This window comes from Nycticebus coucang, chromosome 11 (genome assembly GCF_027406575.1).
Source record: "Nycticebus coucang isolate mNycCou1 chromosome 11, mNycCou1.pri, whole genome shotgun sequence".
Classification (NCBI taxonomy): Eukaryota; Metazoa; Chordata; class Mammalia; order Primates; family Lorisidae; genus Nycticebus; species Nycticebus coucang.
In genome coordinates, this window is record NC_069790.1 from 78382597 (window position 1) to 78404052 (window position 21456).

Genomic DNA, 21456 nt, shown 5'->3' on the forward strand with positions numbered 1-21456 from the left:
CCAAAAACAAAGCAGTTTGGGGTGGCGCCTGTGGCTCAGTCGGTAAGGCGCTGGCCCCATATGCCGAGGGTGGCAGGTTCAAGCCCTGCCCCTGCTGAATTGCAACCAAAAAAAAAATAGTTGGGCGTTGTGGCGGGCGCCTGTAGTCCCAGCTACTCGGGAGGCTGAGGCAAGAGAATCGCTTAAGCCCAGGAGTTGGAGTTTGCTGTGAGCTGTGTGATGCCACGGCACTCTACCGAGGGCCATAAAGTAAGACTCTGTCTCTACAAAAAAATAAAATAAAATAAAATAAAAATATTTTTTCTCTAGAAAAGAGATTAATGTTTCCATTTATAACGCATTGCTTTGCATGATGAAGAACAATTAGCAAAATACTCCATCAATATCCTATTTACACTTCTATTTTTTAAGAGCAATTATTTATTTCAACTATAATGTCTCCATGATGAGCAAGAGTGTTGAAATTTTCATAAGAATCTTTCAATGTTAAAAAAATCTATATTTTTCAATAGAATCTGAGGCTGGCAGTATTCTTTCACATGTTGCTACCCATATTAAAGGCATAGTTTATGCTAACAGATGATTCTTCCTCACAATAGAAATTGTTTAAAACCCTTAATCATTGATTTTCTAATAATGTCCCTAATCACACATTAGCTCTGCCATGACTAAGATAAACACATTGCTTAGCTAACATTTTAACTAAAAATTGACCAAAATAGAACAAGAACTGAATCCCAACAAAGTTACATTCATTTTCAAAATGTCCTCATGGTGAATGAATAAAACTTCTGAACCCAGGCTGTGTGATCCTAGAGTTATGATCATCATTTCCAGTACCTGACTTGAAAGATGAACCATGTCTGTCTAAATAGCTCCATCTGAAGCCCTCTTTTCTGAATTATTCGTACAGGCATAAATGTTCATCGTAGATTCATGTAGAACTTTAACCCACATCATGAAACATCAAAATAGAAGGAATATTGATTTGCCCAAACCCTCATAGCAGGTTGGCAGTTGTGCCTCCTGTGAACTCAGGTTCCAAGCCTTGGGCTTTCCAAGTGTGCCCCATTCTGCCCCACTCTCTGCCCTACCTTGGCTGGCGTAGCATCTTTGACTATACTTGTCAGGTGATTTCTCCCACCACAATACTCAGTCTGTGAAATGAAGTAGAATCACACCAATGAAAGTTCTATTCTAAACCATCCTTAATTTCCTTATGTCTTCCAGGATTCAAAGGAGACCAAAGCCAACTTCCAAAATCAAAGAAACATATTTAAGGTTTCTTAACAATGCATTCTTTCACATCAATTTCTATACCTAATTTAATTGTTATCTTTTATTTATAGGACTTATTTTCTTTTATGGAAAATGCCACATTTTGAATAGGCAATCAAAATAAATCTCAGCTCCTTCCACTGTGATCTTCCTTCTCTCTCTCTCTGTCTCTGTCTCTCTCACTCCCCACAACACACACACATATTTCCCACAGACTATTGCATACCATCAAGGAATCTACCCAAGGTGCCACCAAGCCCTTGTATCTCCCCTGACCAACTGTTGGGTTTTGGACAAAGCCAAGCCCTTCCTTCCAGGGCTGGAATGCTCTGCCATGCTCTCAGGCCCATGCTGCCCAGACATTCTGAAGAAGGTTAGCCCAAAGCAAAATTGAAAGAGGCAGAGTGTCCCTTGGCCCACTCTCCTCAACTAGCATTTCAGTGTCCTCTCTCCTTTCAGGTCTCCCTGCCTCTCATCCTACCTGTTGTTACCACCCCAGTTTCAGCTACATGAGAAACCTATCTCATGTCTGATTCTCACAACAAAACGGTCTAAACAATAAAAATCTAAGAAAGGCTAAGCCCTCCAAGAAGAACCACTGGACAGGGGTTCAGATGATGTGGATTCTCTTTCCAGCTACACCACTCCTTAGCTGAGTCACCCTGGACAATGCCCTTTGGCTCTCTGGGCCATAGCGTGAAAGAGGGGGCTGCTCTGGGTTGTTTCTGGAAGTTCTCTGAGCCACACCTTTCACTATCCAGGAAGACTACACTTAAATTGTCAAATGCTTGAGTAAAAAGTCACTGAATGTTTGTCAAACCTTTAGGACATAGACTTTTGATGAGCCCCTTCCAGTTTACTTTGCTTTGTTTTAAATATCCAGCTCAAGAGTAAACTACATTTTGAAAAAAAAATATGTATGCTTCACCAAGATAATAGACAATCACTACAACCATCAATATCCCCAGGCATCCGATTCAATCCTATCCTATACATAATTAGAGGAAGAAAAGCAAGTAGACACTGACCAGATGACAACAAAAAGCAACAGAAGGTCATAGTGTGACCTCAGTATAAAACATAAGAATCACCCATCAGCCTGAAAGTGCTGTGAGAGCAGAGGTTGTATCTTTGACTAGATCCTGCATACCCAGACTGCCTTAGTCTGTTTGGGCAGCTGTAACAAAATGCCACACACTGAGTGACTTAAACCGCAGACATTTATTTCTCACGGCTCTGGAGACTGGAAGCCTGAGGCTGGAGCACCGGCATGGTCAGGTCTGGGGAAGGCCCTCTTCCTGGCTTGCAGGTAGTTGCCTTCCCACTATGTCTTCACAGGCAGAGAACGAAAGAGCAAGCATGTTTTCTAGTATCTCTTTTTATAAGGGCACTTATCACAAAATAAAGGACCCACCCTCATGACCTCATCTAAACCTAATTACCTCCTAAAGACAAGACCCTGTCTCCAAACAACCATCATGCTGGTTAGGGCTCTAGCAGAGGCCCTGGAAAGAGTGTTGTTTAATTGTGAAATAAAGTCATAGGTGGAGAAATGAATTGAGAAGAGAGCAAGGAGCGAAAGTGTCACTGACGTACCTGTTCTATGAAATTACAAGAAAAATAGGTGCTTTCAGCAAAACCAGGTAAACATTATAGGGTGAGAGAAAGACTGAATTCTATTAGTGATTATTTTTTCTCATGGTTGCAAAGGGTAGCTGATCTATCCTACAGCTGTGCAGTGTATGTGCTAGGGACAAGAAGTTCTGGCACAACTGAACACAAGGGCCAACTCTACCTACCTCTGCTAGAATAGAAATTTGCACTGAAAGACTCCAGAAGTCCCCCCATCCCTGTCTCACCACCCCATTTACTCCCACATACCCTGTCCTTAATTTCAGTGTTTCTTTGGTCTTGTGAATATTATTCTGTTTTCTTGTTTGTATGTCAGCTCTGTAGTTTAAGTAAAACCTGGGAATTAAAACTTTACAAAGGTGTTTAGGAGGTTTAAAGGAATTGGTGTATAATCACCCCCTGTCTACCTTGTCTTTTCAATTTCCTTATAAATTGGAGGAGGTGTCTGCTATGGGGGCTGCAGAATTCCAGGGCAGAGAGGCTCCCAGACAGCAACTGGGGGTGTGAGGGCTTAAAACTGCCTATTACTCCCCATGTTCAGATTTGTGAAGTCTAATTTTTACTGGCTTACAAGTAATTTGAGACAAATGATATATTAAAAAACTTTCAAACCCAGTGACTGGTTGGACAATAAGCCAGGTTTCCCTGAGACCCTTCCCCAAACCAAATGACCTAATCACACAGGCAACAAAATTGGTGCTTTTGTTCATTCATTTATAGATTTATTCATTTCCCAAACATTGAATGAACACCTATGCTCCACATCATGAGAAATTGATCGTTTTCCCCCTTGGGATGTCATAGTCCTAGAGCAGATTCCTCCAGGGGGTGATCAATTTATTTCACTTCCTCTAAAAATGTTCATAAAGATTAGTAGAGGGATTGAAATAAGACAGATGTCATTTCAAATCCTAGCTCTGCCACCAAGATGTGTATTTGGCACGTTTCTTAACTTTTCTAAGCTTTAGTTTATTCATCTGTTAAATATGAATGATAATATCTACCTCATAGGATTGTTGATGTTTGCTTAAAAGAAAAACAATTATAAAGTGATTGGACTAATACCTGAGCACCTGATTTACACTACTAAATCAATGTTGATTTATTTCTTCTATTATTCTACATATTCCCTTTTACTTTGCTATTAGTCTGTACCGAGTCTTATGCATTTTTGTGCTCACAAATAGCTACAATATTCTTTTGCACGAACCACTTTCAGTGAACTTGACCTCAGTCTCCCACAAGTTTGACTCTCATTGACATTTGATGGACTGCAGATGTTGTTCTTTGCTTTCAACACATACCAATATAAAAATTTCAAGTAAGCAAGCTGAGACTTTATAACATTTTTTTTACCTTACTACTACTAAAAGCTAACATTTATTGACTTGAGGCTAACCACTTTCCAGGCACCATTCTAAGTGTTTTACATCTATTACCTCATTTGATTCTCATCAGAGCTCTGTGAGGTAGGTGCTATATTGTGCCTGTTTTTACAGCTGAGTAGACTGAGGAATGGCGACATTAAGTAGCTTGCCGAAAAGGTCTGCTGCTAGCAAGACCTTTTGAAGCCACTACACTACTTGCTGAGGGATTCTGAGCTAGTGATTATAAGTGGTATTGGATTGCAAGGCTGATCCTTAGAGACAGCTAAGTCCCCAGTCCATTCATTCGGTCACAAAATGCTAGGAATTCATCAAACATACATTTGATAAGTTTCTGTCACAAACCATAACTCCATTACAGATGGTTCCTGTTACACACAAAGCTGAATCAACACAGCTAGTTCTTCTTTAAGGTTTGAGAGCCAGTGTTCTAGGCTTATCTCAACTCCATAAACACAAATTATTCATTCACTATCTGTGAATGAGCACTGTGCCTATGGCCAGCAAGGTTGTAGTGATACAAATATTGAGAAAGATGAGTCCTGCCAAGGAAAAATCCACAATCCGGGAGGGAAGGAAGAGACGCATGAGGAGGTCATCACAACGTAACAGAGGCTCGTGTGGAGAAGTATTCTGGACGTGCCAGGGTGAAGTAAATATCTCCTAAGACCCTTTCCTTACTAAGAAACAGGAATTCCATTTTGGAGTTCTGAAGCCATCCTTGTAAGAACTGAAAGGGTTCTCATGAGTATGTTTTCCATTAATATCACAAGTGAGAACTGAGCCCTGGTGAGCTAACCCTTTCCAAAACAGAACTTTCCTCTTCTCAGCTTTAAGCAAACCTGGATATTTTATACTTCTTCAAAGCCCCTCTCTTCCTCCATCCAACCCTTAGTCCTTGTAATGTGTAGCTCTCTAGAATGATGAACATATAAGGTCAAATCAGACAGTTCCTTCCCACCCAGGGTCTCCTCTACTGTCATGGATTATTCCAGTGGAATCCTGCCCTAGGGCTAGAAATGCTATGAACTCAAAGTTTCCTCACATGCTTGGTTTTAAGGCAATTTAAGTTTGCTTGGCTTGGATTTACAATAGTCAACATTATCCTAATCTCAGAGCTGGTTCTGTACAAAGGAAAGGAGAGGAAAAGAACTAATATATAAAAGACTTTTTTTAAAAGCTCTGTTTTAAAATGCTAAGAAGAAAACAGAGGGAGAAAATGTCTTTTCATTTCAGGTTAAGAGCAGAAGGAACAAAACTTCTTTAGCTTTGAAGAAGAAAGGAACTTTTTAAAGACAAGTTTTATGATAGTCTATGTAAATTGATATAATCACTTTGGAAAACCATTTAGCAGCATCTACCAAAGCTGATAATTTTCTGTGACCCTGTGACCCAGCAAATTCACTCCTAGATAAATACTCCAAAAAAAAAAACACATGCACATGTTCACCAAAAGACATGTCCTTGATTGTTCAATGAAGCTTTATTCATAATTGTCCCAAACTGAAGTCTACCCAAACACCCATCAAGAGTTGAATAAATACTGAATAGCATAGAATATTCACACAATGGAACTCTATACATCAATGAGAATAAATGATCTTCAATTACAGTACATGCAATGATATGAATGAATCTCAAAAACATAATTTCAAGTGAAAGAAGCTAGGCACCTGACATGTAATTTCATTTATACAAAGTCCAAAAAATGGGCAAAAGTTATCTATGCTGTAAGAAGTCAGAATAATGGTTGGTTATCTTGAGGGGAGGGTGTGCAGGTAATGACTGACAGGGACATGGGGGGACTTGTGGGGTACTAACAAAGCTGAGTTTTCTAAAAATCAAATCCCAGCACTAGTTCCATGAGTGTATTAAATTTGTGGAAACTCATCAAACTGTACACATATGTATACTTTCTATACACATATTTTTGCTTTAATAATTCTTGTAATATGTGAGATTCAGAAGCCTAAGTCATACCCTGTTTTCTATGCTCTTTATAAACATTTAAAGTTAAAGAATATGTACTTGAAAAAAGTCTTAGAAGAGAGAAATACATTTCACAGTCAATTTACTACTTGGAAGAATCTCAGTTGAACTTTTCTATGCATGCATTCAGAAGCTAAGTAAAGTCCAGACTTGAGTCCAGGAGAAATTTGTTCACATTTGCTGACCTCAATTCATTTGATGTTATTATGATCATTACCTTCTAATTGGGCTTTGGATATGTTTATCAAGTTATAGATCATGGTTTAGAACAACATTTACCAAGACCAAAGAGAGCCCTGCCAGTGAGAAGGCGTTGCTTTGTGAAATCTGCCATCAGGCTCAATTTTGAGCTTCTCGCTTCTGCATGACTTCCAGCTAATGCTTTTCCAGGAAATTCTTTTGTGGCAACTTCAGACACTACAACGGTGGCTTGCTCACCAGCTTACAGTGTGTTCCGCTGGTCTTTGTGCTAAGAGGAATTAGAGTTAAATTATAGGCTGTATATCTGACATCTAAAAATGATTGTGTCAGTGCTTGAAATAGGAGAACATTTTTCCTTTTAGTAATAATTTTCTGCTCATTTTGTTTTCTTTAACCCTGGAAATACAGACTTCAATCAAACTAACTCCAGCTTGGTTCTGTGCATGTAAATGAAGATGGTTCTTACTCCAAGTGAAAATTTAGTGTAAAATTTTTGCTAGTTCTTGGATCAATAACCTTAATCTATTTATAGATTATATAAATCCTCAGATAGTTGAAAATACATAGCACATGTTAAATGCCTTTCAGAGATATAACAAAAAAAGGCCAAATTTTTTAAAAACCTCTAACAGTGAAAATGGCAATAAATCAACTTAATCCAACCTTCTGCTGTGTAGTCAGCAAGCTAAAAAAAGTATATCATTTATGTTATATTAAATTCTCAGTTAAATTCTCCCACAAATTACCTTCTTTTGTCTTATAGCTTTCCCAGTCTGCACACTATTCTAGGGATGCTGAGAAAGCTGGACAGCTAAACTCCCCACAGACCACTCTCAACATTTATCCTTATCCTCAGCACACACACCTCCAAGAGCATTTAGTAAGTAAGTACTTCTTATCTACCTAGGATGAATATCCCATTCAGTTCTTACAATAGCCCAATAATTTCTTTTACTAACCACAGGTGATAGTTGAGGAAACTAAAAGCACAAAGAGTTTAAGTAATTTACCTACAGTCCCCAGGCTTGCCAAGTCAGGAAGCCAGGCCTAATTCCATCCCAGCCACTTCAATTCCACGCTATGCGGTCCCCAACTACTAAGAGGAACTCAGGTACAAAGACAGTGCTACCCGGTACTATGAATCCCGTCCCTGCTGCAGAGTTTCCTTCACTTCTGCCTTGTGGACTACAATGAGAATTCTAGCCCTACTCTTATCCCATCCAGCAGCCTCTACTGCTGCTATTCTGACTTTCTCATTATATAAAAGAATGGTGGTGGTGGTGGGGGCTTCAGACCTTTTGTCATCACCACTAGTAAGGAGACTCGGGGTCAAGATCCAAAGCCCTGAGTTTTAACACATTTTTAATAGCTTCCATTGCTGGCAAATTGGGTAAAGCCTTAGGCTTGAAGCACTGTCCGAGATTCACTAGATAAAGAACCAATGGAACACAAAACACAAATCTTGAGATTTCCAAGAGTTTGAAGTTTACAAAACAGTCAAACTTTATCAAATTGCACATTGAGATGTCTTCTGATTCACATGCAAACATAAAATCCCATATCGAAAATTTTCAACATCATTAGAGAAATTAGACTTTGTGTATTCTCTAAAATTTATTTACAATTAATAAGTTAAAAAGCAAAGTACAACCAGATTATAAATCTTAATCATATGCACATCAAACTGTCCAGGAAACACTTCGGTTCCATTACAAACAATTGCTTTCTAATGCACTTAAGACAAAACAGTCTATCAAAAAATATTTTAAATGCACCAGTAAAGTAAATATAAAGCATGTGTCCATTAAAAACCACCAGTTGAAAGAGTGTTGTGGCAACCCTTAAAATAACAAATTTTGAGTTCAAAATTTGCTCGGATTTTCTGTATTCAAATATTTTTAAAGTTTTCTGAAAAATAGTACTATCATTTACACATAGCAAATTGTCAATCACCAGTTTAAGTTACACTTGTCCAATAGGGTACTCAAACTTGGACAAAATAAATACACACCACAACAGCGACACTTTGTACTATCAACAAGGAAGCTTGCCCTCAACGATCATGTCGTTACTGGTTATAGTAACGAAAAAATAAGTTGCTGGTTGATAGGAAGAAGGATAAAAATGACATCAGGAATCTCAAAAGGTTACTGAGGTGCCAGTCACCACATTTAGGCACTCAAGAGTTAAAAATTCAATAAAAGCATAGCAAGGTGATAGATTTCCTCCTAGCTTCCCCCTCTACTTGTGCCATATGAGATATGAAAGAAGGTTTAAGAGAATATGAATAAAGATTATGGAGTTATCTTAAAAACTATACACAAGCTAAGCTTCAGACTCCCATTAGAGGAAGGTAAATGGATGCCTCTCCATAAAGGCCACTGTGCCAAGTTTCTTTTCACATTCTGCCCCAAGGTACCTATAGAATACGTTCACTTTTCTATGACTAAACTAGTCAACTATATTAGATGTTTCTTCACATTTTAGAAGTTGTAACACAGGTTTGCAAAAGAACACTTGGCAAAAATATTTTTACATCTTATTTCACAAGAGAAATGGCATTCTTTTTTCAAAAATAAGCTCAGATGAATAACATATTGAATTTAGGATGGGCAATCAGATCCAAACTAAAATCAGACTGCCCAAATAATCCAAAGAAGTATTTATGTGAGTTCAAGTGCACTAAAGTAACAAGGCATAAGAGGAAAAAATGTCAAGAATCTCAGTAAAAATAAATGATTGGTGTCAATGGTTATGTTTCAGTTATGTGCTGAAAAGTTATCTTCCCAGCTAAGCCTAATTTCAAAATCCTCTGGGAAACTATCTGTGTAAGCTATAGGTTGAAATTACATTCTAATATGGCCATCGGATTTATTTTTTAATCATTATAAAACTATATACAATAGTGAAGTGGTATAAATATGGTTTTTTTCCAGCTGCTAGTTAGCTATAAAAGTTAATATATTTGGGGGAAGAAAACCCTATGTATCTGAAATAACACTGGCAATGGAAGGAAGGTAACAACCAAAAGATGATTTCTAAGCTTCCTATCACACATACATAATTTAACACTATCCATCTTCTAAGTAATTATTCACTTTTTATGACTCATTTGACAGTGTTTTAACAATGCATTATCATTGAGTAGTGAATAAAAGAATGAGCTTAGTAGGAAACTGGCATAAAGTCATATATATATTTATAAAACAAAAACACTGAAATTAAAGTCACAACACTGCTACTGTGGACTATTAAACTTGAAAAATTTATTTCAGAAAGCTATGCCATTTGAATTCTAGGAATAGGAAAGTCAAAATTGCAATTCTCATTATTCTCCTAAGAAGCTGCCAAGCAGAGATAAACCTTAGCATTGAGGATTACACACGTCAAGTTCCAGCCCAGTATGGATCGTTCCATGGCAGAATACTTAAACTTGAAATAACAGTGGTACAAAAACACTACTTGACTCTTTAGGTATTGCAATAAAAGCTGGCTGTGGCACCACTGGCTAAAAACTATCAAGTCTTGCTGCCATCAACGACCAAAGGCACTTGGTTAATCAAGAATTCCATACTGGGCCATATGGTATAAACACTATTATAAAAGAAGGTCAGTATTCTGTGTGGCTCGCCTGTTTGATTCCTGTGGTCTTCGGCTGTCAAACAAAGACCTAGAACTGCAAAACTTAAGTATGAATGGAAAGATTAAAAAGAAAAAAATCATGGTACAAAAAAAGTCAACTAATTGTCATGATGTTTATAAAAGTGATGAATATTAGTCCAGATATTTCTTGTTATCCAACAACAAAAACAAAGAAGGAAGTAAAGAGATCTATTTTGCCCAAAGTTACTTCAACCAGGTATTTGATACCAAGAAATGTCCCTCACCCCTCTAGATCATCAATAATTCTGAAAATTATAATGGGTATTCTGTTTGTCATTTTAATTAATCACAATGTTTACACACATGCATCTCTCCTATGCAACTCTCATCTTAAAATAACTATTCCTGGATATTATGTTAGACCATAGGGCCAAATCATCTGTAATAGGATTCCGGCCATTCCTATAACCAACACCAGTCTTCACAATTTATTTATTTATTTTTGTCTATCACATGCCATGTAGTTTCAATGCACTTTAATTTTTTTCAATTAAAAAGTTTAACAACTCTACTTTTCCCAAGCAAAACTTTACATGTGCATTATACCATTTTCTTTAGGAGCTCAGTAAATATAAACATTAAATTTCAATATAAAATTTTTAGAAACACCTTAAAAATGTTTAAACAGTTGTACTTTGCATCTCTTTGTTTCTAATCACTGAGCCCATGAAATTCAAAGCCATACAAATCCTTGGACTACTAACAATCACAAGCTTGAACCTTTTAAAAAATATTCTTGGTCAAAGCTTTGGAATCCAGTAAAAATTAGGTAACGGGTGGGATTCAGAATACCCTGAGCACAAACTAGTGCAACACCACAAAACATGTTCGATTTTCCGTCCAGAAAGAGGGGTGGCAGTCAAAAAGAAAAAGGTGGAGAGGGATAACGAGCAAGTATATTCTGGCTTTATTACACAAGCACAAAACCAAATTCCTTTGGAAAAATAACGACTTTTTCAGAGGACTTCCAGACCAATGAGGTAGAGTCCAAAAGGGAGAACACGGATCTGCCCCTATAGTACTGGAGACGTCTCAATCTGGGGGTAGGAACTGAAGGGAGCTTCCCCGCCGCGGGTCCAGCTGTCTCCTCCTTCCGCAGACCCGGTGCCGAAGCAGCAGAGGGCACGCATGCCGGGGAGTCCCAGACCGCGGCGCAGCGTCCCGCCGGCGAGGGGCAGGGAAAACCATCCGGCGACATCTTCGCGCGTAAAGTGCACTAGGGGACAGGGTCCTGGCCGGATCTGTAAACACTCGACTGACACTTGTTCATTGCTCCGGGCGGAAGCGCAGTCCCGGGGCCGGGGACCGGCAGGAGGCGCCCTCGAGGCCGCGCTCACGCCCGGGGCACCGGGAAGCGGCGAAGCCTCACCGTGGGTTCCAGGTTCACTCGCAGGACTTGGCGCGCTCTGCGCCGCGCCGCCGCCAGGCTGCGCTCGCCCCACACGTCGCTGCCGACGCGGATGGTGGGGAAGGTAGTCAGCGTCGGGGTGGCCGCCCTCCATATCTCCTCCAGGGTGCGGCCCCCGAAGCAGGGCCCGGGGGTCACAGGCTTGACCGGGCAGTTCTCCTCGGGGGCCGGGGGCGGCAGCGGCAGAGGCGGCGGCGGCGGCGGCGGCGGGGGCTTCCTTCTGCGGGCGGCCGTCGCCCGCGCTCCGCGGCGCCTCCTCCTGGCCGCAGAGCGCGAGCCGAGCCGGCGCGCCTGGCCGCGGGCGGCGGGGAGCGCCGGGGGGTCGGGCACCAGGGCCCGGCAGGAGGAGTAGCCGTAGACGTCCTTGCTGCGCAGGATGTGCGGGGAGAACTGGTGCTTGAGGCTGCAGAGGAAGCTCCAGAGCTCCGCGTCCGAGCTCATGAACTCGGTGCTGCAGGGCATAAACAGCTTGAAGGCGTCGCCCAGCGCCTTGGTGCTGTCGGCCAGCGACAGTTGCGAGCGCGAGTACACCACCTTCTCCTCCCGTGCCTCCAGCCCGGCCCCTCCTCCAGCCCTAAATCCGCCGCCCCGGGCGGCCGCAACCGGGGCGGCCGGGGGCCGGCGCCGCCGCCTCTTCACGCTGCGCCGCATCGAAGGCCGCTCGGGGCCGCCTGCGCTCTTCGGGTCCCTCCCCGCGTCCGGCTCCGCGGCGGCCGCCGCTGCTGGCGCCTTCTGCCCGGCGCGTCTCTCTACTTTTCTCGCCTCCGCCGCCGCCCCTCCCCCTCCGAGGGCGGAGGACTCGGGTGAATGTACTGCCGCCCGGTACAAGATGGCGGCCGGCGCCCACCCCTGGGCTTTGTCATTGGACGGCGCCTCGCCCCCCCTGGTTTCTCTTTCTTCTCCTCTCTTGCCTTCTTTCGACCGCTGCCTTTCTTTAAATGCGCCCGCCTCAGGCCCCTCCCACCGCAGTCCTGACTCCACCCATTGGGTGCTCTCACAAGAGGGGCGGAGACTAATGGGGGAGAGGCCAGTTCCTGGAAGATGGTACTGGGGTGGGTGATGGTGGCCTTTGAAAGCAAGTCAACTGTTGGGTGGGTCTATGAGCATTGGCCTGGCTAGAGTAAGAGGTGGATGGCAGAGTCACTCTCAGGGTGAGTGGGTGTGCGTTGTGGAATGAGCAGGGAGATCTACCAGTCTGGACAACGAAGGGAGATTTGCCCAAAGGATGTTGCTACTATCAGAGTTAGGGAATTTGGGTTTAAGTCTAGTGGGAATGGGCCTTTCACAATTTCCATCTAAATCTTTAAATGACTCTTCTGGTATCTTCATTCAAAACTCTTCCTCTCTTGATCCCAATCCATCTGAAGAAACCAGTAGGAAAGCGGAATCATTCAGCTAATATGGCTGGCACCTGGGAGATAGTCTACCTCTGGGCAGTGGAACCACTCCACTTATCGGGAAAGCAAAAGCCTTTCATATTCTATAAAATTAAATAACTCCTCGTTCAAGTTGATCAAAGGTCAACTGCAACAAAACATTCTGGATGCAGCGTCACAATCAATAAGGTTCTACTAAAAAGAACGTTGTTAAGAACACATTACCTTTTGTATTTGGGGGAAGAGTAGTGGACATTCTTTTATTTATCTTTTCTACCCTCCTTACCTAACTGTGCCTGTCAGGTAGTGGACACTCAATATTGTTTGCTGAACCAATCAATGAAATATTAATACCATTGATTATTCCAAATGGGGTAAAAAGGAAATAGTGAAATTGCTTAGGCTGGGGCAATTATTAATAGATACTTTAGATTTATATTGTAAATTTCACAGAACTCCTTTAATTTTTAACATTAAAAAAATACTGACACTTAGAACTTTGAGGTAGGCATAAACCCACAGAGGTTCATTAACACGGCTTGCTGATAGCAAGACTGGGAATTTAGGTCTTTTGATTCCTAATCTAGTGATCTTTATATTTCACTGATGGTTTTTCCAACTGTGCTGCCCAGGCACTAAGGGATTCCGTAGAACATGCTTTATGCATGAGTGGAATGAACAATAGACCTGTACCCTATTCCTACTTCCACTCCATCTAGAAGTGAGCAGTTTTATACGTCTTATATATCTTAAATTGGATTTATAGGTAATATTTTGTTTGAACCAGATTTTTTTTGTTTAGTTACAATAAAAACTAAAAAATAATTTGAAAGCTGCTTCTTTATACCAGTTTACCATCTCCACAAAATAAGCTTATGGCAAAACTTCTAGCCAGGAATCAGTTCTGTATTTACCAAAATCATGGTAACTTTCTGAAAGGAAAATGATTTTCTTAGAAAAGCCTACTCTGATTTTGGAACAAGATTACATAGACAATTACCAGCTTCCTAAATCCTAATAAAAGAATGAAATTGCAACAACTCTTTACTAGCGGTTCCATCAGTAATGCTGAGAACGTGTAGTAATGTGAAATTTGAATAACTTCCATTGGAATACCCCTGCAGATTAACGTAGAAAATCTCACAAAGTGAACCAGTGGAAAGTTACAGCGGGCTTCATGATGAAAGAAAAGGGTAAAATTAGGATTATGTGGTCCTGGCTTCTCACATTGTTATCCTTTCCCTTCCATGTTAATCATAGTATTATAAATTCTTCAGTGTTTTGCCTCATAAATATATGGTTATCTACACAAACTTATAGTATTGATTTCAATTATGAGGATCAATCTTTTTTAACACAACTTTGGTTCTAAGAAAATGTAATATCTCAGCTAACTGCAGATTATTCAAGGGTTCATTTTGTAATGTACGCTCCCTTAATTTACTTAAAACCAAACAATATTTTTAATGAAATATTTTTCGGAAGTAGTATCATGTAAAAGTGCTGATGTTATTATCCGTTAAATTTGGCATTGTTTTCTCTTTCTATTCTTATTTTTTATTTTATTTTTTTTTTTGTAGAGACAGAGTCTCACTGTACCGCCCTCAGGTAGAGTGCCATGACGTTACATGGCTCACAGTAACCTCTACTCTTGGGCTTACGCGATTCTCTTGCCTCAGCCTCCCAAGCAGCTGGGACTACAGGTGCCCCCAACAACGCCCGGCTATTTTGTTGTTGCGGTTTGGCGGGGGCTGGGTTTGAACCCGCCACCCTCAGCATTTGGGGCCAGAGCCCTACTCACTGAGCCACAGGCGCCGCCCGTCTCTCTAGTCTTCTGTTTCCTTTCTTTCTTATTTTTAATTTCTTCTTGACTTCCACCTTTTGATTAGCTCAAATGGTCTTTATTGATGGTTCCTTATCCATTTTCCATATATGAGTAAAATCTACACATAAAGACAACATTTTTTTCTAGTTCCTGAGACTCTCCTGAGATACTATAAAGTTTATCCAAACTTGCTAAATTTTTGTTTTTGAGAAATAATTGTTTATAATCCTAAGTTTATTCTCTTACCTCTCAAGTGTAATAATGATTTTTGTATTTGATAATAAGTGATGGATAATAAGAATAAACAGGAAAAAATAAGCTATATGCATCTATTTTCTGTATTTATAATTTGTGTAGCTAAAAAAATGAATCCAAGCAAAATAAAGTGACTGGAAAAGTTAAAATGTATCTCTTAGCTACCCAGAACCTTTGCTTTAGTATTTTATTTCTATAAAATAATTTGTTTCTTGAAAAATGGCCCAAAATTAAAAAAAAAATAAAAAGTGTATCTAGGGGCAGCGCCTGTGGCTCAAAAGGGTAGGGCGCTGGCCCCGTGTGCCAGAGGTGGCAGGTTCAAACCCAGCCCCGGCCAAAAGCTGCAAAAAAAAATAGTGTATCTAAATGGTTGTGAACATCAGCTCTGGAATCAAATAGACTTGGAGTCAAATACATATTTACAACAAAATATTCTTGGACACAGTTTTTGCCTTTCTGAGTTTTAGTTTTCTCATCTATTAAATGTTTGTAACCTCTACTCCAATATTTTCAGAATTGGATGACATGATATGTGTGAATTACTACCCATAGGGCCTGGAATACAATAAGCATTCAATAAATAATATCTATTCCTATTTGTCTTACATAATTTTGAGGATTTTACTTGGTTTAATCAACAAAATTTAAACCCTGTATTACAGAAAGTCTACATATTGTTTTAAAAGAATAGTTGAATATGGTGAGAGGAAAATAAAAATGTTGACACTAGAAGGAAACTTAAGAGATCATCTAGTGGGTCCAACACTCTTAATTCAGATGAGAATACTGAGATGCCAAGAGAGAGCTGCCCAAGGTCACAGAGCTGGGTAGTGGAAGACTGAACTAGAACCTGTATTTCTAACTGCTAGTTCATTCTAAATTTCATACTCAATTCAAGGATATACCATGAATTTTTACTTCAAATAATATTCTTTTTAAAAAATTCTCAGCTGCATACTTTCCCATAAACAAATAATACTAAATATAGCATGATTCATCCAGAAAAAATTTAGCCTTGTCATTAGACCTATTCTAAAGTAATGTTTAGACAAACTCTGATATGGTCTAAAACTACTTAATGTGGAATACATAAAGACCATATAAACTGAAAGAAGAGAACTTCTGCTTCCAGGAAGATGGAATAAATGTACTTTCCCTATCCTTCCTGCTAATTACAACTAAAAACGCTAGCATAATGTATAAAACAAAAATAAGAAGACTGAAAAATGGAGAGAAGGCGGCAGACAGGTTAGGGACCTCAGAATCCAAAGAAGGGCATGACAGTGAGTTCTCTGGCTTAGCTTTTTTTTCTTTTCCAAACACAGCTGAGACTGGGTGATGGGAAAGCCAGTAACTCAGAAATACCAACAGCTGAAAACATAAAAAGACCTTGAAAACGATGTTCTCTCTAGCCATAGGACAGGAAAGGATCAGCATAGCAAGACAGAAACCTTTTAAAAAGTAACTTCTAGGGGGCAGTGCCTATGGCTCAGTGAGTAGGGCACCAGCCCCATATACTGAGGGTGGGGGTTCAAACCCAGCCCCAGCCAAACTGCAAACAAAAAATAGACTGGTATTGTGGCAGGCACCTGTGGTCCCAGCTACTCAGGAGGCTGAGGCAAGAGAATCGCTTAAGCCCATGAGTTGAAGGTTGCTGTGAGCTGTGATGCCACCGGACTCTACTAAGGGTGACAAAGTGAGACTTGGTCTCTAAAAAAAAAAAAAAGTAATTTCTAAAAGGAAATTACAACACCAAAGGGGAAAGAAAAAACTTCTTCTCTTGCCAGTATATAAAAAGGCTCCCCAATACCTTTTCTGGGGTTGTATCAAAGGTTAGAAAAAGAATCAGGACCTTCATCCTTGATAGACAATAAAGGCAATTCCTACCCATAGTGTCAGTAGAGAACATGTGTGGAGTAATAATAAAACACTCCTACCCCTTCCTCTCCTGATAAGAATCCAGAATTCCCAACCTCGCCCAGAAGTAATGAGGAGCTCCTCTCCCCTACTTGGGTATCAATGGAAACAGAGTGAGAAATATGGCTCCTGCCTGACAGTACTAAGGCAGTTAGTAGCACCATATAACCCACCATCACCCCTATTAAAACAGTGTCAGAGAAAACAGCTAAAACAAATTTAAACAAGATCCAAAATCTTATAATGTAATGCTCTAAATGTCCAGGTTTTAATAAAAAATGAGTTACCAGAAAGCTTTCAAACTGAATAAGAAAATACAATCAATAGATGCCAACATTGAGATGAGAAAGATGTTAGGATTGCATGACAAATATTTTAAAGCAATCATCAAAAAATATTTGAACAAGCGATTGTGAACACTCTTAACAAAAAAACAAACAAACAAAACAAAACAAAAAAAACAGAAACCTGCAGCAAAGAAATAGAAAATCTCAGCAAAGAAACAAGAGACATGAAAAAGAACAAAATGAAAATTTTAGAAAATAACCAAACTAAAAAGCCCAGTGGATGGGCTCAACATTAGGATGGAAAAGATAGAGGAAAGAATTGGTGAAATTGAAGACAAAACAGTAGATATTATCCAATCTGAAAAGAGATTTTAAAAAGAAGAACAAGACCTAGGAACCCAAGGGACTCTACAATCAAATATTTATGTCAATAGAGATCTGGAAGAAAAGGAGAAGAGGGCTAAAAAAATTACTTGAATAATGGCTGAAAATGTTCCAAATTTGCAAAAGCCATAAACCTACAGATTTAAGAACAAACCCAAATTTCAACCCCGAATTCTTCCATCTGGTGAAAATATGCTTTAAGAATAAAAAGGAAGCCAGGAATGGTGGCTCATGCCTGTAACCTTAGCACTCTGGCAGGCTCAGGCAAATGGATTGTTGGAGTTCAGTAGTTTGAGACCAGCCCGGGCAAGAGTGAGACCCCTATCTCTACTAAAAGTATGAAAAATTCCAGGTACTAGGGAGGCTGAGGCAGAAGAATCACCTAAACCCAGGAGGTTGCTGTAAGCTATGACTCTATGCCACTCTAGCCTGGGCAATGGAGTAAGACTCTGCCTTAAAAAAAAAAAAAAAAAAGAAAGAAAGAAAGAAAAAAAAAAAGAAAAGTCTGTAATCTTAGCACTCTGGGAGGCTGAGGTGGGTGGCTTCCATGAGCTCAGGAGTTTGAGACCAGCCTAAGCAAAAGTGAGACCCCATCTCTACCAAAAATAGAAAAACCAGCCAGACATTGTGGCAGATGCCTGTAGTCCCAGCTACTTGGGAGGCTGAGGCAAGAGGATCACTTGAGCCCAAGAGCATTAGGTTGCTGTGAGCTATGATGCACAGGACTCTACCTAGGGTGACAGAGTAAGATTCTGTGTAAAATTTTAAAAAACGGGGGGATATGAAGACATTCTCACATGAAAGAAAAGAGGTAATTTGTTGCTAGTGGACCTACCCTAAAAAATTACTCAAGGAAGTTCTCTAAACAGAATAGGAACAATAAAAGAAGGATTCTTGAACATCAGAAAGGAAAAAAGAACACGGTAAGCAAAAACTTTAAATACACTAAACTCTCCTTCTCTTTTTGAGTTGTCTAAATGTTTGGTGGTTGTTATGGACTGAATGTTTGTGTCCCCCTAAAATTTCTTGAAACACCTCTGATTTAATCATTTAGAGATCAGGCCTGTGAAGAAGTAATAAAGGTTAAATAAAGTTCATAAGAGTGGGCACTAATCTGACAGTGCCAGTACCCTTGTAAGAAGAGGAAGAGATACCAGAGCTCTCTTTCCCCACCATGCAAGAATAGAACAAGAGGGGGCAGCGCCTGTGGCTCAAAGGAGTAGGGTGTGGGCCCCATATACTGGAGGTGGCGGGTTCAAACCCAGCCCTGGCCAAAAACTGCAAAAACTGCGGAAAAAAAAAAAAAAAGGAAGAAAGAATAGAGCAAGAGGGATCCCATTAGCAAGCTAAGATGAGAACCACATTGACTGGCATTTTGATCTTGGACTTCTCAGTCTCTGGAACTAAGAAAAAATAAATCTTTATTGTTTAAGCCACAGTCTCTGGTATTCGTTATGCCAGCCCAAGCAGACTAATTCAATGGCTGAAGTAAAAATTATAATGCTCTCCAATGTGGCATTAAATGTATATAAATCATTTAAACAAATACTTAGAAACAGGGAGGACAAAAGGACATAAAGGTACCAACTCCATGTGCAGTTGGAAATTCTGGTATAACTCTTAACTCCCCCCAAACTTAACTATTAACAGCCACCTATTAACCACAAACTTAAAAGACAATATAAACAGTAGATTAACACATATATTGTATGTTATGTATGTTATATACCATATTCTTACAAAAGAGTAAGGTAGAGAAAAGAAAATATTAAGAAAATCAGAAGAGAAAAATCTATTTACTATTCATTAAGTAGAAGTGGATAATCATAAAGAAAAGAGGAAAGGAAATCCTTGTTGTTTCACATTGAGTAGGTTGAAGAGGAGGAGGAGGCAGAGAAAGGGTTGGTCTTGCTGTCTCCAGGTGGCAGAAGCACGAGAAATGGAGAAGGTGGAAAGGGAGGCAGGCGTACTTGGTGTAACTTTTATTGGAAAAAGTCCATGTATCACTGGGTCCATGCTGTTCAAACTTGTGTTGTTCAAAGGTCATTGTAACACCTAGGTCAACCACTAAAAAGCTGAAAGAGATACACTCAAAAAATTATAGATAAATCAAAAGATAGTCTTAAAAAACATTGAAGTAGCCCACAGAAAGGAAAAGAACACAGAGAAATGAAAAACAGAGAATAAACAAAAAGCAAGATAAAGTAAAAGGATAAATCTATAACATAACATTGTGTACTATTTGTGTTTATTGATGAATAATTAATTAAAACAGAAATTGTCCAAATGGTAAATGGACCAAGAAATTGGCCAGATCTGAAATTAGCCAGGCCTGACCTGAAATTAACCAGATTTCTTTGTTCCTTAGGTCTAGTTAAAAGATTTTTCACAGGTTTAGTCAAAATCTGCTTCCATTTTCTTTTACTTATTGTCCTGTCTTTTAGAGCTTCATAAAACCAATCTCCAAGGCAAATTTCAGATTATGTCAAAACTTCAATGTAAGAAACCTCTTTTTTTTTTTTTTTGGTATATATTTTTTTTTTTTAATTGCTGGGGATTCATTGAGGGTACAATAAGCCAGGTTACACTGATTGCAATTGTTAGGTAAAGTCCCTCTTGCAATCATGTCTTGCCCCCATAAAGTGTGACACACACCAAGGCCCCACCCCCTCCCTCCGTCCCTCTTTCTGCTTTCCCCCCCATAACCTTAATTGTCATTAATTGTCCTCATATCAAAATTGAGTACATAGGATTCATGCTGTAAGAAACCTCTTTATATTGTTAACTCAAATTTAAAGTCAGCTAAAAACCATCTTTTTTATTCCCCACATGAACTATTGCAAAATTATGTGTGCCTTGGACTATGTTGTACTCGGAGGACATTGCATTTATTCCTGTTAAATTTCATTTTCTTAGTTTCAGTACCTGGTATGGTATTTTTGAATCTGAATTCTGTGACAAAATTTTCTTTCTTTTTTTTTTTTGGGGGGGGGCGGTTGGAATTCTTTCTTTTCTTTTGTTAAAAGGGGGAAAGGAAATGGAGATGGGTCCCCCAGGCTCTGGGGGAGACATGCAGGCACCCCCAGCAGACAGGTGCTAGGAGTGGGTTGGAAGGGTCCTGGAGTTTCCCATCGTACTTTTGTTGGTAGGGACAGCAACACTGGTTGCTGAAGGGGCAGGTTAGGCAGGGCCCTGGGAGTGGCAGTGGGTGAGGGGTGTGAGGCTCACTCTAACATGCAAAGTCCAGCTGCCCCATGTGCTAGGTTGCTTTTTGAAGAACAATGTACATATAAATACACAGACAAAGCTACACACACACATGCCGTAACAGCTGGTTTTGATTAATCCTTTTAGTAAACTAAACAAGTATTCGTCCACCTTAAACCAAGTCATCAATGGCACTACCAGGAACAGACTCCATGACAAAGGTTCTGGAGGTCTGAGCATGCTACTGCACGCAACATTTGTAAGCACTTTTTGGGGATGGTCAGTGTCAGGATTGCTTTATGTTATTATTGCCCAGCTCACAGTTTCTTATCCAGGTAGATTTTATAAGAGACATTATCACATTTTTGTTGAAACCAAAATATATTACTATTACATCTATAGCCCTTTCTCTAATCTACTAAATCTCATGTTTCTATTAAAAATGAAATGAAGTCACCACATTTTTTTATAAGCTCTCATACTGGTCCGTCCCAGTTGTAGCCCCCACTTGTGCTTTCTTTTTCTTAATAATGTACAAATAGTCAGTTTGAGGCTACCTATATTAGATTGGGAGAATATTAACATATTGAACCATAATCGGGGGGGCAGGTAGAAAGAGCTGAGTATTATAGTGAATGATTAAATGAGT

The 21456-nt window shown here is 39.8% G+C and overlaps 1 protein-coding gene across 1 annotated transcript; it reads right to left on the minus strand.

Annotated features, from left to right (window-relative positions):
• Positions 1-5789: 5789 nt before the first annotated feature.
• CCDC71L (coiled-coil domain containing 71 like) lies at positions 5790-12469 on the minus strand. The gene has a single exon (XM_053553715.1). The coding sequence runs from the start codon at positions 12205-12207 to the stop codon at positions 11482-11484; it is 726 nt and encodes a 241-aa protein (XP_053409690.1). The 5' UTR covers positions 12208-12469; the 3' UTR covers positions 5790-11481.
• Positions 12470-21456: the final 8987 nt, after the last annotated feature.

What these genes read in the sequence shown, in the direction of transcription:
- CCDC71L (XM_053553715.1), bottom strand. Translation starts at nt 12,207, where the DNA reads ATGCGGCGCAGCGTGAAGAGGCGGCGGCGCCGGCCCCCGGCCGCCCCG.